General features: G+C 40.1%; 1 protein-coding gene across 10 annotated transcripts in view; it reads right to left on the bottom strand.

Annotated features, from left to right (window-relative positions):
* The window catches only part of TTLL5 (tubulin tyrosine ligase like 5), a 310,875-nt gene that overhangs the window by 67,475 nt on the left and 217,119 nt on the right, over nucleotides 1–26,281 (bottom strand). For all 10 annotated transcript variants that reach the window (XM_081229115.1, XM_081229114.1, XM_081229113.1 and 7 more), the window contains one exon: nucleotides 15,091–15,308. In XM_081229115.1, the coding sequence (XP_081085241.1) occupies nucleotides 15,091–15,308 (218 nt within the window). The remainder of the gene's footprint in view (nucleotides 1–15,090; nucleotides 15,309–26,281) is intronic.

The raw sequence follows: 26,281 nt of genomic DNA, 5'->3' as shown, positions 1-26,281 counted from the left end.
TCCTTTTTGACCCACCTCCTAGAGAAATGGAAATAAAAACAAAGATAAACAAATGGGACCTAATGAAACTTCAAAGCTTTTGCACAGCAAAGGAAACCATAAACAAGACCAAAAGACAACCCTCAGAATGGGAGAAAATATTTGCTACTGAAGCAACTGACAAAGGATTAATCTCCAAAATATACAAGCAGCTCATGCAGCTCAATAACAAAAAAACAACCCAATCCAAAAGTGGGCAGAAGACCTAAATAGACGTTTCTCCAAAGAAGATATACAGATTGCCAACAAACACATGAAAGAATGCTCAACATCATTAATCATTAGAGAAATGCAAATCAAAACTACAACGAGATATCATCTCACTCCGGTCAGAATGGCCATCATCAAAAAATCTAGAAACAATAATGCTGGAGAGGGTGTGGAGAAAAGGGAACACTCTTGCACTGTTGGTGGGAATGTAAATTGATACAGCCACTATGGAGAACAGTATGGAGGTTCCTCAAAAAACTACCGGTAGAACTACCATACGACCCAGCAATCCCACTACTGTGCATATACCCTGAGAAAACCATAATTCAAAAAGAGTCATGTACCAAAATGTTCATTGCAGCACTATTTACAATAGCCAGGACATGGAGCAACCTAAGTGTCCATCATCGGATGAATGGATAAAGAAGATGTGGCACATATATACAATGGAATATTACTCGGCCATAAAAAGAAATGAAACTGAGTTATTTGTAGTGAGGTGGATGGACCTAGAGTCTGTCATACAGAGTGAAGTAGGTCAGAAAGAGAAAAACAAATACCGTATGCTAACACATATATATGGAATCTAAGAAAAAAAAAAGGTCATGAAGAACCTAGGGGTAAGATGGGAATAAAGACACAGACCTACTAGAGAATGGACTTGAGGGTATGGGGAGGGGGAAGGGTAAGCTGTGACAAAGTGAGAGAGTGGCATGGACATATATACACTACCAAACGTAAAACAGATAGCTAGTGGGAAGCAGCCGCATAGCACAGGGCGATCAACTCGGTGGTTTGTGACCACCTAGAGGGGTGGGATAAGGAGGGTGGGAGGGAGGGAGACGCAAGAGGGAAGAGATATGGGAACATATGTAAATGTATAATTGATTCACTTCGTTATAAAGCAGAAACTAACACACCATTGTAAAGCAATTATACTCCAATAAAGATGTTAAAAAAATAAAAGTCATTTCTAAAACACAAGTCTTTAGATTATAGCACACATCACAGTCTTTCTTTAAACCCAGTACCGTTTCTTTCGTGAGGCTGTTCGCAAGAACTAGCTTCTCAAGTCTCAGAAATAACATCTTGAGACTGAAATATCAAACTCTTCAATAAAGAAGGAGCCAGCACTTTATACTATCTCACTTGAGATCCAGTCAGGAAGACTTGGGTAAGCCTGAATGAACATGAACAACTACTACGGCTCTTCTCTCTTGGGTGTTATGACCATGGGTCAGTTGGTGTGAACTGTTCTGGCCTCCATGGCTTCACCTTTTCTATGAAATTTATAGTTCCAAAGTGTCATATCCTAGTGAGAGTTTAAAATCCCAGTGAGAGAAATAGGATCATCACCAACTTTACGGACTAGGTACACTCTCTCAAGCGTTTTCATGTGTAATTATGCTTCAGTGCATAATGTCTGTGAAAAATAAATAAATAAATAAATAAAAAGGATAGGAAGTAGTATTTCGTGAAACTTTTATTTCATATACATACATAGAGATATTTTTACTGGGTTGCATATAAAATGTATTTTTAAATTATGAGTGGTGGTCAAAAAAGATCAAAAGCCACTTACTAAAGCAAACTGTTAATTCTCCATTTCAAATATTCAAAATCTTCAGAAATTTTTGTTTGAGTTAAATATCAGTTACTGATAGAAGTATATTTAAATAAATCACTCACCATGATAATTTGTGAATTTCTCTTAATTTTGTTAGCTTTTGATTTATATATTTTGAAGTTAAGTGCATACAAGTGCTTTTCTTTATCCCTGTCAATGATTTTTGCTTAATTTCATTTTATCTATGGCTATACTCGTTTTCCTTCTAATTAGAATTGCATGGTTTACCTTTTTTCCAATCTTTGACCTTTCTGCAAGATTTTACTTTAGGTATGTTTTTTTTTGTTTTGTTTTTGTGGTACGCGGGCCTCTCACTGTTGTGGCCTCTCCTGTTGCGGAGCACAGGCTCTGGACGCGCAGGCTCAGCGGCCATGGCTCATGGGCCTATCCGCTCCGTGGCATGTGGGATTTTCCTGGACTGGGGCATGAACCCGTATCCCCTGCATCAGCAGGCGGACTCTCAACCACTGAGCCACCTGGGAAGCCCTCAAATTATTATTTTTTGGCCTTCTTTCTTGAATGACAATTTAGCTATATATAAAATTATAGACTGAAAGTTACTTTACCTTAACACTGTAAAGCTATCAGCTCTTGTCTTCTGCCACTTATTACTTCTGAAGAGAAGAATGCTGGTATTCTGTTTTCCTTTGTAGTTAAAGTGAGTTTTCTTTCAGATAATACGTGAGACTCCCCATTTACGCTTGATGGTCTGCACTGTCACTATGATGTGTCTGGAGGTGCATTTATTTTGGTACAAGAAATGATTTTTTTTTTTTAGCTGAGGACTCATATCTTTCTCCCATTCCAGAAAATTCTCAGTTATTATTTTTTAAAGTATTGCTTGTTCATCTATCCTTCAGCTCTCTCTTCTGATATTCCTATCAGAGTCACATGTCATGCTCCACAAGATACTGCTAGATACATGATCTAATATGTCTGACCATTCAAAAATATTAATTTCATCTGCAAGGAATTCATGGTCCAGTTGCTGATTCTGCTGGCAATCCTTGTTAATATTAGATTTATTCATGCGTTTTAGAATTTTGTTTTGCAGGCTCATTTTGAACAGAAATCATTTCCCCCCTTTGTCTCCCTACTTGCTCACCCCTCCCTGTCTGAAGACTTTATAGTTGCCTCTACCCAGTCCCCCTGACCCCAGTCCAGAACCAGACTTTACAGTGGTATTCTGGTGCCCCTGCCTCAGAGATAAATAGAAATCCAGGTGGGTTCTGAGACATAAACAGTTGTAAGGGTATTTCATTATCTTTCTAACTCTGTAGGCCCATAGCCTTACATAAAGATGGAGCCTCAGCCAGGGGGTCCATGTCAGCTTTGTCAGTCTCCCTGTAGAAGAGCCCAGTGCATTCTTTAGCTCAGGATTTTTCAAGCTTGGTACTACTGACATTTTGGACTGGATAATTCTTCACTGTGGGGAACTGTCCTGTGCTTTGCAGGATGTTTAGTAGCATCCCTAGACTCTACTCATTAGATGCCAGTAGCAACACCCCTCCCCCGCTGCTCAATTATGACAACCAATGACTCCAGACATGGTCAAATGTCCTCTGGGGGGCAACATCATCTCCAGTTGAAAAAAAATCACTGTTTTATTTTCTACTAATGAGCCTCTCCTCTTGGGTAGGGTACTCTCAGGCCCCAGTGTGCCACAAGAGCTGAGCTCCAGGCTGCCACTGCCTGCTTCCACAGCAGGGCTCAGAAAACTTGTTGCTTCAGCCTCATTCACTGATTGCTATTCATTTCTGTACACTTTGGGGCCAAGGAGATGCTTTCCTTGTTTCTTTTTTCTTCTTTAAGCTTTTTATCTATCACTGCTATTTGAAGCAGAGGTGGAATACTAAGTGAGAACTTACAGAGCCAACTTGACTGGAAGTCAGTAAGTCCAAATCTAATCTTTTGTTTTGTTTGAAACTAAGCCTTTGCCTTCAGTAGTCATTAGAGTTATTAGTGTTCAGGAAATCAGAATGTGTGTGAATTTCCATAGCCTTGCTAGCTAGAGCCAAATCATACTTATGAATATCAGTTTACTAACAACAAAAGTGAGATTTCTTTTAACAGGGAACAATAACGGCAGCAGGAATTATAAACTACACCAACCAGCATGCAATGGACACTTAATATATGTCAGGGAAATACATGATCTCCTCTAATCCTAAGAACAGCTCCACGACATAGGTTATATTTTGCAGATAACAAAACAGAAGCTTAGAGGTATCCCTAAATAACAGTCAATTAAGTAAAGAAGCCAGGATTCAAGTCTAATTTGAAATCTTGGGATATTAGCAGTTATACTCTACTGCCTCCCATACACTACTCTGACGAAGAGATAACGGTTATTTAGTGATCCTTGATGCATTCACCTTGATGCAAAATGCTATGTTGCCACCATCTCTATCTTCACCACCACCTCCTTCACTACCATTTCCTGAGAACTTATCATGAATATAAGCTATATCAGGGGCTGAACTTCTCTCTTGTCTCTCAAAAACAACCTTCATGAAAAGAGGGATCATGTCTGTCTCATCCACTGGTGTCATCACCAATATTTAGAGCAATGCACAGCAGTGCACATTCAATATATATATGATAAAAGGATGAAGACAAGATATCTGTCCCTAATAGACTTAACGAAAAGCAGAACACATATGAAAAAGAAAAATAAGACAAGGAGGCAGATGGAAGAGTCAGCTGAGGAGTTGAGAATGGGGCATCTGGTCAAGCTACGTCAAGATGATAAATTAGAACCTGATGTTGAATAAAAGGCAGGACTTAGATTCAAGATAGTTAAGGGCATTCTGTGCAGGGGGCATGACATGAGCAGGTAGGAACGATGAATGGAGCCACGTGTGAAGCAGACTGGAAACAGGACAGAGGACATACAGCAGAGGGCTTCAATGTCCAGAGTAAGGACTCTCAACTTTACCTTGCAGGCAGCTGGAAGCCTCCAAATATTTCAGGAAAAAGGTTCAAAGAACTACTTTAGAGACGATATTTTAAAATTGCTTCCTAGGCCTATGTGTGTACCCTATTTCTTTAAGAACCCATTTGGATAGTTGGAAAGCTTCTACCTTGTTCTACTTGGGTTTCCTTTTATTCAAGAACCAATTTTGATAGTTCATATTTTTCAAAATATTATCTTTCATCTAGTTTAAAAAATTTAGTAGCATACGATTGTGTGCAGTGTCCTCATAATTTTTCAATCTCCCCTATAATTACTTTTAAAAACTTCTATTTTTAATTCTCTTATTTTTCTGGCAGAACTGTGTTTATTTTCTCCTTCCCTGTCCCCCTACCCCGAACTAAACAAGGTTTTGGATTTAACTAATTTTTCTGCTTGCTTTTCAGTTTATATTGCTTTCTTCTTGATTTCCTTTGATCTGTTTTTCTTAGCTTTGTTTTATTGACCCTTTTCTAACTTCTAGAGATGGAAGCTTAGTTCAGGTATGACAAATATGTGGCGTGCATATTCACTACGCTCAACATCAGACATTACTAATCTATCACAGCACTCTGTCTTGTTGAGCTCACAAAGTCCTCATAATTCCTTTTAACGTGACACTCTGCTGTAATCAGCTGAAACCACTATATTGGTTGAAGCTAATTTGCCATTTGTATCTTGGTTAATTTCTCTACAATCTTTGCATATTTAACACTGAAAATAATTATGAATTTACCTTTGAGTGTATCTTTGCCTAAATTTCAAGTATAAGTTTTGATACATATAATTCTTTTTTTCATTTTAAAAAATTATTTCAGCTTTATTGACTTGACATAAAATTACAAGATATTCAAAGTACATCGTGGTGATTTGACATACATATGAATTGTGGAAGGATTCCCCTATCTAGTTATTTACCTCACATCTATTACCTCACATACTTACCTTTTTCTTTCTTCTTCTCCTTCTCCTTCTCCTTGGTGAGAACATCTAAGTTCTACTCTCTTAGCAAATTTTTTTTTCTTTTTTTTTTTTTTTGCGGTACGTGGGTCCCTCGCTGTTGTGGCCTCTCCCGTTGCGGAGCACAGGCTCTGGACGCGCAGGCTCAGTGGCCATGGCTCACGGGCCCAGCCGCTCCACAGCATGTGGGATCTTCCCAGACTGGGGCACGAACCTGTGTCCCCTGCATCGGCAGGCAGACTCTCAACCATTGCGCCACCAAGGAAGCCCAGCAAATTTCAATTATACAATACAGTGTTATCAACTATAGTCACCATATTTTACATTAGATCCTCAGACTTTATTTTTATTCACTTATAGCTGGAAGTTTGTACCCTTTTACCAACCTCTCCCTATTTCTCCCTACCCCAGCCCCTGGCAACAACTTTTCTGTTTCTATGAGTTTGACTTTTTTTTTTTTATTCCACACATAAAAGATACCATGCAGTATTTGCCTTTCTCTGTCCAGCTTCACTTAGCATAATGCCCTCAAGATCCACCTATGTTGTTACAAATGGCAGGATTTACTTCTTTCTCATGGCTGAATAATATTCCACTATATATATATATATATATATATATGTATATATATATATATATATATATATATATACATATATATATATATATATATATATGACACATCTTCTTTATCTATTCATCCACTGATGGACACTTTGGTTGTTCCCATATCTTAGCTATTGTGAATAATGCTGCAATGAACACGGGAAGTGCAGATATCTTTTCAACATCCGGTTTTCATTTCCTTTGGCTATATACCCAGGAGCGGGGTTGCTGGATCATGTGGTAGTTCTATTTTTAATTTTTTGAGGAACCTCCATACTGTTTCCCATAGTGGCTGTACCAACTTACATTCCCACCAACAGTGCAGAAGGGTTCCTTTTCTTCACATTCTTGCCGACACTTGCTATCTCTTATCTTTTTGATGACAATCATTCTAACAGGTATGAGGTAGTATCTCCCGTGGTTTTGATTTGCCTTTCCCTGATGATTAGTGATGTTGAACACCTTTTCCTGTGCCTGTTGGCCATCTGTATGTCTTCTTTGGAAAAATGTCTATTCAGTTCCTCTGCCCATTTTTTAATTGGATTGTTTTTGCTATTGAGTTTATGAGTTCTTTATATAACTGGATATTAACCCCTTATCAGATGCATGATTTACAAATATTTTCTCCCATTCAGTAGGTTGCCTTTTCATTTTGTTGATTTCCTTTGCTGTGTAGGAACTTTTAGATTTGATGTAGTTCCACTTATTTATTTTTGCTTTTGTTGTCAAATCCAAAAACTCATCGCCAAGACCAAGTCAAGGAGATTACTGCCTATGTTTTCTTTTAGGAGTTTTATGGTTTCCATTCTTACATTCAAGTCTTTAATTCATTTTGAGTTAATTTTTGTGTATATTTTAAGATAGTAGTCCAGTTTCATTCTTTTGCATGTGGCTATTCAATTTTTCCAACACCATTTATCGAAGAGACTGTCCTTTCCCCCTTGTGTATTCTTGGCTCCTTTGTCGTAAATTAATTGACCATACATGTCTGGATTTATTTCTGGGATCTCTATTCTGTTCCATTGATCTATGTGTCTGTTTTTATGCCAATACTGTTTTGATCACTGTAGCTTTGTAATATCATTTCAAATCAGGGAGCATGATGCCTCCAGCTTTGTTTTCCTTTCTCAAGATTGCTTGGGCTATTTGGGTCTTCTGTGGTTCCATAAAAATTTTAGGATTTTGGTTCTATTTCTGCGAAAAATGCCATTGGAATTGTGATAGGGATTACACTGAATCTGTAGATTGCTTTGGGAAGTCTGGACATTTTAACAATATTAATTCTTCCAATCCATAAGCATGGAATATCTTTCCATTTATTTTTGTCTTCAATTTCTTTAATCAGTGCCTTATAGCGTTCAGTGAACAGATCTTCTCACCTCCTTGGTTATATTTATTCCTAGGTATTTTATTCTTTCTGATGTAATTGTAAAAGGCACTCTTTTCTTAATTTCTCTTTCTTATAGTTTATTGTTAGTGTAGAGAAATTCAACTGATTTCTGTATCTTAATTTTTTTTGTTTTTAAGAAGATGTTGGGGGTAGGAGTTTATTAATTAATTAATTTATTTTGCTGTGTTGGGTCTTCGTTTCTGTGCGAGGGATCTCTCTAGTTGTGGCAAGCGGGGGCCACTCTTCATCACGGTGCGTGGGCCTCTCACTATCGTGGCCTCTCCCGTTGCGAAGCACAGGCTCCAGACACGCAGGCTCAGTAGTTGTGGCTCACGGGCCCAGCCGCTCCACGGCATGCGGGATCTTCCCAGACCAGGGCTCAAACCCGTGTCCCCGGCATTAGCAGGCAGACTCTCAACCACTGCACCACCAGGGAAGCCCTGTGTATTAATTTTGTATCCTGAAATTTTACTGAATTCATGTATGAGTTCTAACAGTCTTTTGGTGGGGTCTTTAGGGTTGTATGCAACCTGTATGCAATATCATGTCATCTACAAATAGTGGCATTCTGCAAATAGACAGTTTTACTTCTTACTTTCCACACTGATGCCTTTTATTTCTTTTTCTTGCCTAACTGCTGAATAAAAGTGGCTAGAGTGGGCTTTCTTGTCTTGTTCTGATATGTACAGTTTTTATTTTCAAGGTAGTTTCCAAAATAATTTTGATCCAAGTTACTGAAAAGAATGTTTTAACATTCTAAAATTATTTGGACATTTGTCTAGATTTTTAATATCTCATTTTATTGTAAAGTGGTCAGAGAATGAAGACTGTATAATTTCCATTTTTTTAGGATTTACACTGAAATACTTTCGTTTTGAAAAATACTCCCTGGGAGCTCTGCAGGGCATAAAACTGCATGTCTGTTAATTTACTCTCATTAATTATATTGTTCAAAACCTTTTATGTCCTTATGTTAGGTCTGTTTTGCCTCTAATAATGACTATTCTATTCTCATTCTGGAATTCACTATTTTAGGTTGAAACTGTCTTTTCTCTCATCATTTTTACCTTTGTATACTTTTTCCTCAGATTTTTAAAAAATCTGTCTTGAATTTCATTAATTCAACTTTCTGTAGGGCCCAATCTTGATTCACTGTGTTCAACCCAATTTTTCACTCAGGTGTTCTCATTTCCATTTAATCGTTCCTGACCCCAGACTGCTTGCTCTCTCTTAGATAGATTTTTCTAGCTCTACACGCCAATGCACATCAGGGATTTTCTAAAATGTTGCTTTCTTTCTTGATTAAACTTATTTTGGAGGTTGGCAGCTCCTCTGAATCTTCTCCACGGAGCTTTCTTTTAAGCTATACTATCTACTCCCAGTCCCCAAGATTTTAAAATATTTGCTCATCCTCGGAGAAGAAAGTCTAAGTTTGCTAATAAGGACACAGGATTACAGAGAAACTGATAGGAATTCTATCAAAGGCTATTTTAAGTTTCTGTCCAAACCTTTAAAAAAGGGATTTTCATAATCAGATAAGAAAGAAGGGAAGTGAGAAATGGGAAATGCCCAACATTTATATTACCATTTTAACATCCCAGCAAGCAGGAATGAGAAGGAATCACCAAAGGAAGATCCATCATTCTATGACTCTCACGTATTTCTCTCCCCACCAGACCATACATATCCCAATGACAACTTTTGGTTAGAAGTGATTACTAGTACCTAGTTCTCTGACTGATGTCATCGTCGTCATGCCCAAACCAATTCCTAAGATCTCCTAATGCCACCACTGAGGTCCAAACGCTGAGGGCTGGTAGAGGAAAGGGAGGCTAAGTGGTGACTCCTCAACTGGCCCTTAGCTCTTTCTAGCCCCAGGCCTACCCCTTAGAGTGAGAGGGCATTGTCTGGTGTATTCCAGGGCTCCCACTATTTTCCTACACTGCACTCCCATAGACAGGTAGTATATAAAGCCCTCGATGTTGTTGTTCCATTCAATCCTTCTTGTGCTACATCTAACAGACATTTCCCCAACACCGCAGTATGAGGGTGACACTAATTCTTCCTCCTCTTGAGTATTTCATTGGCCACTTAAGTGGTAAAACTGGCGTGGAAAGGAAGGGAAGTGAGTTCCTAAGTGCTGACACTGCAATGTCCCAAAGGCAGTATTTTAGGATGATTAATCTGCCACTTGCTATATAGAATGGATGTGAATGGACTGGTGGGGGGTGGGGGAGGGGTCTGAAATCAGTGGTCTACTGAGAAGAGTATGGGCTTAGCACAGTGGGGGATTTGAATTCTGGCTTTGGTTCTGCCACTGACCATCTGTATACCTTGCTACACCCAAAGCCCGACATTGTGCCTTCATCCAGGCCTTTATCTTACAGCACTGAAAGTCTATGATTATATATTTGGGAAATGCACAATTTAGAAATCTTATATTTAAGGATGGATATGCTACAGATTCAATTATATTTCTTGAAACTACATATAATAAAGGGCTGAAAGGCTGAGAGAAGATAGTTAACCTATAATATGACATCTTCAGTGCTCACATCAAGACCCTACTTTTGGACCATTGTAACTCCTGATCACTTTGCCTCCTGTTAATGACTCATATGTTAAAAAGATATAGCATATTTTTTTTCCTGATCCTTATTATTATTTTTTTTGTTGTTCTTGTTGCTGTACGCGGGCCTCTCACTGCTGTGGCCTCTCCCGTTGCGGAGCACAGGCTCCGGACACACAGGCTCCGCGGCCATGGCTCGCGGGCCCAGCCGCTGCGCGGCATGTGGGATCTTCCGGGATAGGGGCACGAACCCGTGTCCCCTGCATCGGCAGGCGGACTCTCAACCACTGCGCCACCAGGGAAGCCCGTGATCCTTATTTTTATATTTTTCTGACATTAACCTCTGAGCACCTCCATCATATTGCTGACATCACCAAATGTTCCAGTCACATTAATTGGTATTTGGTTTAACATGCTCCCGGGCTCTCGATTGCTTTCCTCCTTCCTACTCCCTAGCAGCCTTTAGCAAACACCACTGTCCTGGGTGCTGACACAGAACGGCAGTTGACTTCAATTTCTACTGAGGTCACCCTGAGGCAGGATATCCTAAAACCTGGCAAGGAAAGGTAACCCTAGCTATTTAAAGAAAAGTCCTTTAGTTAATACATGATTGACTGGGGGATTTTTGCAGAAACTAATGCCTGTGGCCATAATATGTCTCCGGTCAAAAATGTGTTAAGTCTGGTGTTTCTCATACAGTTTTCTTTCTTCAGAGAAGTCCCAAGGTAAACAGCTTTGACCCTGTCCTTCCACATTCATCTCGAGTCTATGAGTTTTGCCCACCTCCCTGGCAAACTTTAATCATCTCAGGTTTCTTTCTCCATATTTCCTGGAGAGTGTGATGCTGGCTCTGAAAAAAACAAAGGTCTTTTACAAGGAAGGAACAGCTCATATGCATGCAGTTGTTCACAGGCTGTCATCCTTCCTAGTTCAGCTGACTGCTTGGAAGAAATACCACAAATAGTTTTGAAAGGAGGATCTGAAGTTGGTACTAAATTATGAAGTGTTACAAACATTAAAGAGGAAAATCAAAAAAGGGTATTGGCACCATGGAAAAGGTAAAAAAAATTTCTAAATCACTCTCTTCACAGAATTGACAAGTGAGATTTAGCTAAAGGAAATATAAATATATGAATTTGAGAACTATAACAAAGAACTGTTGGGCCAAGAAAGGATGAGGAAAATGGCTGTAAAACATCAAAATTAAAAAACAAACGTGTTCATAAAAAAGCTTTCAACAGAACAGACTGAAAACAGGTTATTTTGGTTAATTATTCAGTGGGGACAGTGGGTTTTGTTTTACAGATGGGAAGCTGAAACCTTTAGAGGAAAAGTGACTTGACTACTATCATAAAGAAACAGGACCCCATTGTTCTGATTCTCAATTCCCTTTGCACCAAAATCCAAACGACATTCCATCTTTTATGTTCCATTGTTCTCTAGATTCAACCCTCTAGGATGTGGAAACTTTGATGCTCTTGGAAATTGTTTCTATATTTGTCCAGTGCCAACTGCTGTGCTAGGAGAAGCCTGAAGTTCAACCCAAAAACACAGGGCTTGGCACGGTCAAAAGCTCATTACAACTTCTCATTAGCTGTGTCTCTTGGGACAACTATGGCATTCCTGAGTGTGACTCTGTATCTCCCTCCAGTCATAACTGAGGGTTCCTGATTAATCTGAACTGAGCCTGAATAAAGGCCGCAATAAGCTCCAAGCAAATGAAGCAACACATCTTGTAGGAAGAAAGTAAAAAATTACGTGAAAATTTCTTGACGTGCCAACTTAGTATTAACCATAATACCTAACACTTATTTAGCATTTATTATGTACCAGGCACTGTATTTGTGCTTGACATTCATTAATTCATTTATTTCTCTTAAAGACCCCATGAGGCAGGTACTATTATTATCCCTATTTTAAATAGGAAACTGAGTCACACAGATGTTAAGTAACTTACTATGCTTGCTACTAGGAACAAGAATTACTTCAGAACAATAAGAATAGTGTGTCGACTGATACTCAAGATCCTGATTTCGGGAGCCATGAAAGGTTTCTCTAGATTAAAAATAACTTCATCAGAAATCCAAATAAAGTATGGAGTTTAGTTCATAGTAATGTAGCGATGACAGTTTCTTAGTACGGCACAGTCTTCAAAGGTACCATGGCAGTATAGGATGTTAACCGTGGGGAAAACTCGGTTTATTTATCTTTTTGTGTACTATCTTGACAGCTTTTCTGTAAATCTAAAATAATTCTTCAATAAAAAGATTATTTTAAAAAACTTTATCTGGATACTTCCTAGGGGGAACTTTTCATGGAGTCAGTTCAGAGAAGAACAATGCTATTCTTTTTCCTAAGAGTCGGAAGCATATTGGAAACAGCAGGGGCCTCACGGCACTACAGTTTACATATAAGGGAAAGGATGTTCAGGTCTCCATTAGTGCTAACTTATTTAGCTTCAGAGGCTTGTGCTAGAGTTTTAAAGGCAAATTGGAAACTATTTCCTGGAACAACGCCTCATAGCATGCCTTTTGATACTTGGATTATATTTCTTAAATTCTGAAGAAATCTTGCTTTCCCCCCCTCTTTTGTGCTTTTTTGGTGCTGAGCTGCTTCCGGTTTTCCCACACTCCTGCCCGTCAGAGAGAAGAAACCACAAAAATGCAGCAAAGCAAAGTTTGTCCATAGAGCTGCAATTCCATCTCAGAAGCCTGAAGTGCTCTTCTGCCAGCAGTGAGTTCAGGGCAGTGAGTGGGGTCCTCGGATGTCCAGCCCTGCTGCCTGCTGACGGAGCCCCCCTCTCCACCAGCAGACTAGCCACAGGGGCACCACGGGCCGTCTCAGCAATAACTGGAAAAGCCACAAACGAGGAGCACACTGGCAAATTCAACATTCCTATCCAACTCACTGATATTCCCACCTAACTGTGGGCTTCTCAAACCTGGGAATGAAAGTGTGGTTTTGGAATGCTTATAATGGTTACTAAGGCTTACTGAGTTCTTAAGTGTGCTAGGTCTTGTGCTATGTACTTTACAGATATTAAGTCTGCTAATATTGATCAACTGTCCTATGAAGCAAATACACTTTGTTATCCCCACTTCACAAATAAGGAAACTGAAGTCAAGAGTTTAAGTAATTTGTAACTTGTCGAAGATCTCACGTTAATAAAGTGTGTGTGTGTGTCTGTGTGTGTGTGTGTGTGTAGGGGGTGGGTGGGTGGGATGGGACACAGGCAGGCTGGCTCCAGAGGCTGCACCCTTAAGGATTCAAGGCTATTCTTCCTAGGGTGAGGGACCATACATCCTTCTGATCGTGCTATTGGCTCTCAACCACGAACTGCAGCCTTCCCACCGCCCTCTCCTACTGCTCCAGATAGTTCTATAAAGTCATTACGATGCCTGTTATTCTTAGAACGGTGCTTGGCACTTGGTAGGCACTGAATAAACGTTTGTTGGATAAATGAATAATGGCAGCAATACAATTAAAACAACCACGAGGGATTGTTTTCAATCCAAATCCAGAATTTGATTCATTATCCAAGGGGGGAAAAACACTAACTGCTTTTTCTATGCCCTAGGATTCCTTCTTACAACTAAAATTGATTCTGTGAAAGACAAATGAATGGGGAGCCTCAATGAGAACAAGAGAAATACACAAACCTCCTCTAGGCATTTATCCATCAGGGAATGCCTGCCTCTTCCAGACATCTTTGATAAGTTCTCCAATTTTAAATGGAGAGGGGCTGTTAGAACCAACACTCCTTTTACCAGTCCATTTCTGGTTTACTAGGGAAGATGGCTGGAGGTACAGTGAAGGATGTGACCTAAAAAACGTGATTCAGGGGCTTCCCTGGTGGCACAGTGGTTGAGAGTCCGCCTGCCGATGCGGGGAACACGGGTTTGTGCCCCGGTCCGGGAGGATCCCACATGCCGCGGAGCGGCTGGGCCCGTGAGCCATGGCCGCTGGGCCTGCACGTCCGGAGCCTGTGCTCAACAACAGGAGAGGCCACAACAGTGAGAGACCCGCACACCGCAAAATAAAAAACCAAAAAACCAAAAAAAAACAAACAAAAAAAACCGTGATTCAGGTACGGAAATGTCTTTTTTGAGGTAAAATAGGTAGATGACAAAGGTATTAGAAACATTGTTGCTACACAGAGCCTGATGACTAATGTCAATGAAGTTAATCCCTCTAATGAAATCCCAATCCTACGTCTTCCCTTTCAAATGCCTAAAAATGAACAAACAAGGGTGGGGGTGAGGGAAGAGTATTGCATTTTATCTGAAATATATATGAAAAGATCTAACTGTGTAGAATGACCAAACGAAGAACACATCCGGGAGGAAGTTTTCATTTCCTCCCTCCAAGCCCACAGCTCAGCACTGTTACCCAGTGCACTGTCTGACTGAGGCTCCTGCTAGAGGCCAGAAGAGTTAGTTAGCAATGACCCTGAACCCTGCCAGTGGCAGCACTCATCACAACCACTGGGGAACATAAAAGAGCAGTGTCTGCCCCTCCCACAGTGTACAGCCTTGACATTGGCCATGTTGCAATAGCTCCCCAGGTGATTCTAATTTGTAGCCAGGGCTGAGAACCAGTTAGTCTTTATTCCCCATCAGGTGTTCTTTTCAACATTTCAGCACAAACTGTCTTGAGCCTCCAGAAACAGAGAGTACCATTAACATAGAATTGATACAACTCAGAAGAAACTGAACAGAAGATTACTGAAAACTTACTTGGAAGCCCTCTGGGATGCTGCGTTTCTGAGGACTTGTTTGTGATTGGATGGGGGTTTGGGGACCAGGGAGGAGGAAGCACTTGGAGCTGGCACCACTTTTTGTGGCAGAGTGGTTGGCTTCTGGCCACTAGCTGTGGCGCTTGAAATTCTGCAAGCTGCACCGTTATTTATTGTCCATAAATTGGAGTTAGGTAGTGTCTGGCTGCCAAAGATCACCTACGAGAAAAAGAAAAAAATGAAAGATGGAGATGCCCTTCACAAATTAGTTTGCTGTAAGTCAGTAACTGGTTTGCAGTCCTGAGGTGGGACAAAAGGAAATGGGAAACCATTAAAATTAAGTAATTTTTAAGGAAAAACTTCTCCTCCAATAAAGCCAATGCAGGTTTAGGTTCAGGGAAGGAAAATCTCTTTTAGCAGAGAGTTGAGATTATCTTGCTGAAAGTACACTGGAGTAGGACTCAGGGCGGCTGGGTACTATGTATTGTCCGTATGCGTGAATTAGAGAAGCATTTGGTCTCTCTCAGTCTTAGTATCCCTTCATTGTTAAAGTCAACAAGTATTTAATGAATGCCTCTTGCTGGGTATCGAGTACTAGAAATACAGCACAGAACAAAAGTGACTTGAAGCCTGACTCCATTCCAACCCACTCACGGAACTCTGAACTCCTCTAGAAGGTTCGCACCTTGGAGGAAAGGGAAGGAGCCAGTGTGGCGTAGTAACACCTTGATGACCTGAAGATTAACATAAAACTACACTTGAAAACACTTTCAAAGTAAAATTACTACATGAATAGTAGTTACTATATACAAATACAAGAGCAAAACAAGGGTATTTTCCCTCAGAGGGTAAGCCTACAGCTATTAAATGATGACCTAAAAACCATCTAGATGTCACAAACACCAACATGTACCTGCAGTACGGATGTATTTAATTGTACACTTCCTCAGGGAGAGGCTTAAAAAAACTCTTACAACTTATTCACCCCATTAGAAATAGTTTTTTTGTGTCCCAAATTTTGTTACTGATTCTTCAATTGTGTTAACACTGCTTTCAATATGCATGCTTCATAAAAGCTTTAAATGTAAAATAATATTAGGAGGAAAATAATATAATTGACAAAATACATAGGACTTTTTATTAAAAGGATTTCTGGCAATTGATATCTATTTGTAGGCACGATATTTTAAGAGGCATGGGAGAAATGTCATTTCCTCATGGCAAGGCCTAAAGGAATAAGTTCAGATGCTCTTACATTCACCTTTTAGGTAAACTTCACCAGGTAAACTTATTTTTTAAGATATAAAAGATGGGGCTTCCCTGGTGGTGCAGTGGTTGGGAGTCCGCCTGCCGATGCATGGGACACGGGTTCGTGCCCCGGTCCGGGAGGATCCCACATGCCGCGGAGCGGCTGGGCCCGTGAGCCATGGCCGCTGAGATTGCGCGTCCATAGCCTGTGCTCCGCAACGGGAGAGGCCACAACAGTGAGAGGCCCGTGTACCGAAAAAAAAAAAATAATAAATAAATAAATAAAAGATGAACTGGGTAGCTTTAGTAAATAAATGTTAACCAACCCTTCTATACTCATGCCTTGGAATGTCCCATTTCAGGAAAATGTGTCCAAGGGTTCCGGGCTGGGAAGATATGAGGTGGGGATCAGGGGGTCTTGTGTGGAGGGAATGTGTTTGGCTGAGAGGCTTGACAAAGAGCAAAGTGATTTCAGAGGTGGAGGATCAGGGCTTTTTCACACAGACCAACTGGACTGAGATGTTCCCCGTCTCTGGAAACCACCCGAGAGGGAACTGAAGAGCTGTTCGCTTGCCTCTATCTCTGACCACAGAAGGGGAGCTGAGGAAGACCTGAGCCCAGGGGCAAAGCCAGGAGCCCGGGGCTGCAGAGTGTGTACACGGGGGTGTACATGGGAGTGGGGGAGGCAAGGGGTTGGGCGATCTGCAGAAACCAAGGGGTGCAGCAGAGGCCAGCTTGTGGGGACTGGCTCAAAAACAAACCCACTCCTTTCAAGCACTGTTTCCATATCTGAGGGCCTCAAAATCTGTGGGAGAAATTCAACTGGGAAGAAGGAGGGAGGCAGGAGAGGGCTAAACTAGGCTTCTATTTTCACCACTGCCTCCCAATAAGTGAGCTTAGACTGAAGAGTGCTTGAAAGATGCCTCATTCAGGGTGGGGAGGAGACCAGAACTCAGAATGGGGGCTGAAGAGTCCTATGTCGACCATCCATAAACACGTTCACTGGATGAGTAGTAGAGGAGGAAAACCACTGTTAGTGAAATGCTCTTGGAAATAAAAACATTCTTTATTGAGTTAGATTTTTCACGCTATGACAGAACTGCCATCAGTAAGAACATGTATTCAATACATGTTGCCCTGGTGACAACTTAACCATATTTCAAATTCATTGAGTTTTTCTTTTGTTAAAAAATCTTCCTGGGACATCTAAATACAAATAAAAAGATGAATAAAAAGAGCAAGATCAGAACAGTGAGTATAGTAAGCTTCTACTTGAGTAAAAAAGAAAAAAGGATACATACAAACATACATTTATATACCAATACACACACACAAACATATATACAATGTTGGTATCTGCACAGAACAATTTTGAAAGGCTCTTAAAAAAAACTGGCATCCTCCATGGAAAAGAACTGTTAGCTAGGGGTCAGGGGGAGAGGGAAACTAATTTTTTACTATATATCATTTGTACCTTTTTGAATTTTGTACCATCTATATGTAGTTATTTATTACAAAAATAAATTATTGAAAAGTCAAAAGGAAGTCAAGTTCTAATAAGATTTGAGCAGGTAACAGATTAACTTTCTGAGTACAAATCAAAGTATCCAAATGAAGCCCAAGTTTCAAGCAGCTGGTTCTAGGACTTGCCATTAGACTGGGTTGAAGAAGGAAGTGACTGTTCAACACTTACTATGGCTACAAAACCAGATTAGGTCATCAGCGAAAAGTAGACACTCAGGTAAGTGGAAAGGAGCATGACTCTGCAATCAAATGTGCTTGGGCTCAAATGTAGGCTCTGTCACTTATAAACTGGGTGACCTTTTCAAGTTACTTAACCTCTCTGAGCTTTAGCTTCCTCATAAAACAATTATAATCACTTGGCTGGATTGTTGGGGATTAAATGAAGATCACATAAGTAAATGTAGCCCAGGCACTCAGTAAAGGTTTCTTGAAATAAATCAAAGTGCCAGGCACACAGTAGAAACTGAAATGCTCCCTTCCTTCCCAAACTACTGCCTTTACTGAGGAATCAAAGGACAGGCTGATATGTAAGTCTGCTTATCTGTAATGACTTGTGAATGGTAGTTGGTTCTACATTTTTCAGCATAGTTTTCTAGTCTTATAATGATGCTCACTAGCTGCAAAAACAAACTCTTAAAATGAAAACATATGTGTAGGTTCCCCAGATCATATTTACTCAATTCTCTTTGGCAGAAATGATCTTTCCCTCTTCTAAATGCTTATAAAAATGTATTTGTATGTGTCTCATCACATTTAGCACATTCTACCTTGTATCACAGGCACTTATATATGTACTTTTTTCTGCTTCTGGACAATTCATACTGGAAATGCCTGGATTTATATCTGATTAATTTTTGTTTCACTAACAGTGCCTAGTAGATGCCTTGTGCATAAAAGGTGCTTAATAAGCATTTACAACATGAATGGAAAAAAAACCCCTCACATTATACAAACTATTGATTTTTTTTAAGTAACAGTTAAATTCCTATACAAGAAAATAGGCAAGTTTGTGTTTACATAGAGATGTAATCTTGTAATAGGACCATTCTCTGGAGTTTGAATAGTGCCTAGTGTGGTATGTGTTTCAACTTACACTCAGCCACAAAATGTAAGTAAACCCTTCTATAGATCCCAAACAAAAATAAATTCACCTTCCTAGATGCAAATTTTGTGGCAGGACCTTAGACACCAATGTTCCATAAGTAATAAGATCAGTCTTTATCTCAAAACACAAAATAAAATAAATTAGAAGAATTTATTGCTTAGGAGACTCACTTGCTTGGGTACTAATAATTCTTCCTTTCTTCCCAATAAAACTGCCCTGATTTTGTTTGGATAATAATGTGTGCCCAACTAAAAAATTACATTTCCCGATCTCTCCTGCACCTTGAGATAACCATGTGACCTAGTTCTGAGTTGTAAACAGACGTTTCCGGGTACAGGTTCTGGGAAAGCTCTTTAAAGGGGGCAGACTGGGTTGGCTGGTGCACAACTTTTGCCCTTAACTGCTCTTCTTCTCCCCACCCAGAACATGGATATCTACCTGGATATCTACCTAGAGGTGGACAGGCATAGGGTGGAAGTTACTTGTCATGGACCGCAGAGGAGAAAGACAGGAGGAACACGGGTTCCTGATAGCACCACGGACTTTAGGAGCACCTAGCTCTAGATTTCTGATTATACTGGGGAAAGAAAATAAACCTCTAACTTGTTTAAGCCATGGGTGTGGGGGGTGCCCTATTACATGCAGCCAAGTGGAACCCTAACTGAGCTGAGATCTAATTCTCAATCTACAAAACAGTCAAGCTTGTTTCAGCCTCAATGTAACATGTGCTGCATCTCAAAAAAGCAGATACTTTTTCCAAATACAGTAAAAAGCTTCCAGGTTCTCATTTGTTGTTTGGTGATCATATGCTCATATACTGAATGGGTAATGAAATTATTACAATTCTATGCCATCCAAAATTCCCAAAAGTCAGTAATGTAGACAAGTCCCCAGGTGTTTCACCAAAGCCAAGACTAAGTGGAATGAGATTAAAGTAATCAAATCTGATTAAGAAGCAAACCAGGAAAGTACTCAGGTTAATGTTAAAGGCAGACATATAAATAGATGTTTTTAGACTACTGGCAGAAATCAGCCTCCCCAGGTACACCCCGTAGCCTGTATTGGCCCTAATCCTACAACTCTACCAATGACAGACTGTATGAACTGTTTTGTCCTGATATTTATTCAAAAATAAGCAGAAGAATTATGTAAAGTTCTCTCCATATAATTTCTAAAAAAGGTGAGGTTTGGACATACAGTGTTAGCACGCTGCACTTGTGGGTTAACCCAGGGATGGGGGCTGCACCGACATCAGTCAATGTCCTGGGAATGTGAGAGCTGTATAAGCACCAGCTGTATAAGACCTGGTCGACAAATACAAGCCCTTTGCTTCTTTATTGGGTGTGGGAAACAGCAATGCTTCAGCAAGGAGACTCAGAGAAAACCACAGTTTGAGCGTTGGCTTGGCCACAGACAAAAGACTGGAAAGGCCCTCCCTCTCCCACAACAGAAGGGTACTCGTGGGTGGGAAGGAGGAATTTCTGATAGGCAGAACACAGACTGAAACTTGGAAGGTCACAGGAAGCAAGATCTGAGCTCTCTTACTAGAAAGATAACACTGTTCAGAGATTAAATTCTGGGTGTGTGGTGTGTGTGTGTGTGTGTGTGTGTGTGTGTGTGTGTGTGTTTTAATTCCTTCCAGAGAAACACCCCTTTTAGCCTTTACTCAGGCTTCTTGGTGATGGTGTAGAGCTGGATGCCTCCCTGCAGTGAAATATCAATAACTCTCTAATTCATTGTTTTGAAAATTAAGGGGGATGAAGCAGGTAAATGTTAATCTCTCTTTGAGCGGGGCTAATGTCTCTTTGTACCCCTTTTACTCTGATATCAGAAGAGCACACATTTGGGGCATTATTCTCCCCATATGAGATTTTTATTGTAACTTGGATAAAGTTCCCATCACATAGCATACAAAGCCACTTCTAGTTCCGGCAGCTCAAGTTCTGGGATGGTATATCTTCCTGAGCAGGTAAGATGCTAAGCACTCATCCTACTACCACCAGGCCGAGAGCTGTTCAATGCAAAGAACACGTTTCATCTTTTGTGCAACCATACGATGCTGTAAAAAACTCGGGGCCAGGGTGAGGGTGAGGGTAGCTGTTTCTATTTTGGCAAAAGCAAGCTTCCAAAAGGCCTTTGTCCTACCCTGCATGCAGTTCTTGGCTGTCTTCCATTTACAATGTTTGTCAGCTGGAATGAGATTGAAAGCCGAGCAAGAGAAAGAATACAACTTCCGGTACTGCAACAAGGCCCTGGGCAATGCGAGGACCTCGACAGGGATGGGACAGAAACCCTGAAGATGCTCCCGTTGATACAGAGAGAGACTGATGACACAAGCACCTGAGACAGGACTTTGAGATGCCAAAGAGATTGGAAGTCCTCTGGCATTCCCTTCCACTTCTAAAACAAATTAAGAAGCTACTTCTCCTATAGCAACTAGGAAAGAAGGCTCTTACTAGTGCAAATCACCTATTCTAAAGGATGTGAACACAGGTGTGTACCTGGACAGAACAATTTAGAAGAAACTATTATTCACCAACCAACTGAAAACACCGTGCTTCAGGCAGCCCCTAAATCAACTGTACCTTCTAACATCTGAGAAACAATGCAGGCCATTAAAAACAGATATTCAAATATACTTACATGCCTCAGACTCCTGCATGTACGCAAACCAAAGATACCAGCAGTGTCTCTGAGTTGGGTTTTCAATAGCATTGAGGCACTTGAACAGATCTTGGGCCAGGTGTGTGTTACAACCAAAGAAGTCCAACTACGAGGCAGCTGGCTAAGGCCAGGGCTGCAGCCCATGATCAGAAAACCCAGTGAAACTAGCCCTAAGACATCACATGGATGACATTCCCTCACTACAGGCCCACCCCCCATTCTAACAACAGAACCGATTAATAGTCATACATTGGTAGAGGCTCATAGTCTGATGGCAAATTTAGACTCCTATGACTGTAGACTCTGCTTTGCTTTCTATTTCTTTTTCCCACAATGCCCAGCAATATTTGGCAGACCAAGGGTTTTTTTTTTGTTTTTTTGAAACACGTTCATTAGAAAAAGGAAAACAGTTTTAGAAGTCATTTTAGGGCTTCCCTAGTGGCGCAGTGGTTGAGAGTCCGCCTGCCGATGCAGGGGACATGGGTTCGCGCCCCAGTCCAGGAAGATCCCGCATGCTGCGGAGCAGCTGGGCCCGTGAGCCATGGCTGCTGAGCCTGCGCGTCCGGAGCCTGTGTTTCGCAATGGGAGAGGCCACAACAGTGAGAGGCCCGCGTACCGCAAAAAAAAAAAAAAGTCATTTCGAATTCTACTCTCAGAGATAACCTCTGGTAACATTTAGACTTTTTTTCTGTGTATAGTCACTTATTTTCTTTGTATATACCTGCATTTCCATGGACTTAAAAAAATGGTATATGATATCTGATGTTTTGGAGACTTTTTTTTAATTCAAATATCTATCTTGAGCATTTTTTCATATATATAAGGGTAGATCTAGATGATTGTTTTTAATGGCTGTGTATTTTCTATCATGGTTTATCATAATTTACTTAACCAATCACCAATAGTAGAATACTATAAACTGACACAGTAGATCTATATTTGCAGTTAAGGAAATAAGTTCCTAAAACATTTTTAAGTGGGAAAAAGTAGGCCCCCTAAAATCTTATACTTCCATTTTGAAACCACACACACACTAAGGCTGTCACCAGTTTACTTTGCTATTTAAGAATACTGTTGTGATAAACATCATGTTATTTTTTATATCTTTTGACATATGCCAGATCATTTCCTTAAAATAATTTCCTTGAAGTAGAAGGGCTAGATCAGGAGGCTGCTTCTTCTTTGTCTTTTTTATACATATTCTCAAATTGCCCTCTGTAAAGGCTGTACCAAATACATTTCTGTCAGTATGTTTGGGAGAATAATTCCCTTACCTTTCCTTGATTATTATAAGGAAATACTACATGTCCCATGAAAAGCTGGCTCATAATTTGATGCTAATGCTGTTTCTCTTTTTTTTAATGTTTATAAGACATTTATGCCTTTGGACAAACATATTCTTTTAATCGTTTTACCATGGTACTATTAATCATTCTTTCTCCTCACATCTCTCTCTAGCAATTGTGAAATTAATTTGCTATAATTTTCAGCTGTCCAAACAAGTAAATATTAGTTTAAAAAGTGTAGCTAATTAATATTTTATGAGCCTTGAACTTCTCCTAAACCACTTTCTTGAATATCATGTAAACCAATTTCTGCTTCTGGCACAGGGGGTTTAACTAAAACCCCAAGTTGAAATTATAATGTTATGTATATTTAAGGTTAAAATTAATACATAACAGAAGAGATGTCTGCATACTCATGTTCACTGAAGCATTATGTGCAATAGCTAAGATTGGAAGCAATCTAAATGCCCATCAACTGATGAATGGATAAAGAAAATGTATATACATGTGATAGAACATCATTCAGCCTTAAAAAAGAAAGAAATCCTGCCATAACTTACAATGGATGAAACTTCAGGATACTATGCTAAGTGAAATAAACCAGTCACTAAAAAACAAATACAACATGATTCCACTGATATGAGGTATCTAAAGCAATCAAACTCATAGAAACACAAAGTAGAGTGGTGGATACCAGGGGCTGAGGGGAGGGGGAAACGGAGCTGTTCAACGCATACAGAGACTCAGTCATGCAAGATGTAAAAGTTTTAGTAATCTGTTGTACAACAATGTGCATATAGTTAACTATACTGTACAATTCACAAAAATTGTTAAGAGGGTAAATTTATGTTATGTGTTTTTTACCACAATGGAAAAAAAGTAATACATAATAATAAGAGAAATGAATTTTTATTGAGCTTTTATCATGGTTAGCATTGCTCTAAGTGCTTTACATGTTATAGCATGTTCCCAATCATTTGAGGTGGGTCCCATCATCACCTCCATACACAGAAGAAGCAACCAGAGCACAAAAAGGTTCCGTAATTTGTCCACGATGGCAAAGCTACCAAGTAGGAAGTGAGATCCAAGTCGTCGGAGGAGTCTGATTTCACAGCCCTACTGTACTACACTGCCTTCCTCATTTATGCTATGCTGACTCCCTTTTTAAAGCAAATCCACTGAAATCAAATCCCCCTTCCAAAGCAAATCTAAAGCAAACTTAGCAATGTGTCCAATTTTCACCAGACGCATTTAAAAGACAGAGGTTTCACTCACTTTACTCCAGGAAGAAAAGGTTGAAAAAAATTTGTGTGTAAGCAAATCTTTGTTACTTATTTTGAAAGTTAAAATGTGTAAGTGTATGCATGTGTGAGTCTGTGCGTGTATAATATATAAATAAAGTAACTTCAAAAGATCAGCAATGACCCCAGATTGAGAGTTCAACTGGTTAAAAAAAAAAACAACTCATAGCCTCATTTTCAATTGTCTCTTTTATCTTTTACTTACTAGTAGTTTTAGTAAGGCCCTTGTTCTCCTAATAATGTTTGTGTCTTACATTGTCTGATGAGTAAATGAAATAATTAGAAAAGCCAATCTCTGAGTTCTTTACAACTTTAAATTCAGAGTTTATAAATACCTAACTTGTCTTTGTCTTCAAATGTTTAGTTTGTTTTATTTGGCTCAGAATATCACATATTGACCTACTGTTCATCTTACACAGACTTTGCTGTCATATATACCTGTTAAGTTTTTTCCTGTGGCTGCATCCATTGCAGATGGGTGGGGTTCTTTACATTTAAAGATGAGGTCTTTCATCATCTCACGCGAAGTTACTGCTGTGAGTCCCTCATATGCCCACAGACAAACAGGAAAAAGCCACAGGTCACAGAGTGAGGGGAGGGAATGAAACTGGCCACCAGGCAGCTGTAGCAAAACCACATTTTAAGGATATACAACAAACAAGGTCGATCCCAAGCAGCTGGTAGGTGAAGAGTTGCCTCTTAACAAACCTACAAGTGGAGTTCTGAATTTTGATTCATTGTGTTCACCTTTTCTTTTATATTTGTATGTATGGGTGTATAGCATCAGCAACAATAAAATTGGAATGTCTTATCTGACTGATGATAAATGTATAAAACAAGAAGAAAATGAAGAGTCACTTACTCAAGGGGGAGGGAGGTAGAGTGGAATAGGGCTTTGGAAGCCTCTGACCTGGCTTAGCTATTACAACTGCAATGAGCCAGCTGGGCAACCTTGTGTAAGTCACTTAAACTTTCTGAGCATCAGTTGCCTCATCAGTGGAATGGATATAATATTATATCTAGCATACAAGAGGCACTCACTGTACACCCATTTCACTGCCTTCACCTTCCTTCCTCCAAGATTCCAGAGAGACACTACTCTAGCAATAGCTTAGAAAACACCCTGGTGGTAACCAGGGGACTTCTGTTACTAGTAGTAAGGAATCAGCATAATGAACTGATGTCTATATTGAAATAATGCATTAAGAATCAGATTTCTGGGCTTCCCTGGTGGTGCAGTGGTTGAGAGTCCGCCTGCCGATGCAGGGGACACGGGTTCGTGCCCCGGTCTGGGAAGATCCCACATGCCGCAGAGCGGTTGGGCCCATGAACCATGGCCGCTGAGCCTGCGCGTCCGGAGCCTGTGCTCCGCAACGGGAGAGGCCACAACAGTGAGAGGCCCGCGTACCGCAAAAAAAAAAAAAAAAAAAAAAAAAAGAATCAGATTTCTGGGGACTTCCCTGGTGGTCCAGTGGTTAAGAATCTGCCTTCCGATGCAGGCTTTGATCCCTGGTTGGGGAACTAAGATCCCACATGCCACGGTGCAACTAGGCCCGCGTGTCGCAACTACTGAGACCACGTGCTCTAGGGCCTGTGCGCCACGACTACAGAGAAGCCCGCACTCAGCAACTAAGACCCAATGCAGCCAAAAGTAAATTAAAAAAAAAAAAAATCAGATCTCTATGGTATTGAAAAAGCAAGCATAATACTAATCATGCAAAAGTGTCAATCTGTCGTATTCACATTGGTAGACACCTGTTGCGTTTCCTGACAGTATTCTCAAAAACACCATCATAGAAACAAAATTAAAACAGTATGACCAATGACAACAACGGGGTTGAAAGGATGAAGTGATTATTGAAGAGATAATTCCTATGTTATCAATAACAACCCACACACATGCTCTGAATCTCCAAACTTCTAGAATATATTTCAGGATTCTGCAAGACTCGGTAGTCCCTGACACTGCTCCTAAATAATAAAAGCACAAGGGAGTGCAGAGTATGGGCATTTCTAAGAGTTTTAAGCCCTGGAAGACCTTATTAAGACATCTCTTTAAGAATT

Source organism: Mesoplodon bidens (genome assembly GCF_964165515.1).
Source record: "Mesoplodon bidens genome assembly, chromosome: 3".
Lineage (NCBI taxonomy): Eukaryota > Metazoa > Chordata > Mammalia > Artiodactyla > Ziphiidae > Mesoplodon > Mesoplodon bidens.
This window is presented reverse-complemented; position numbering and strand designations above follow the sequence as displayed.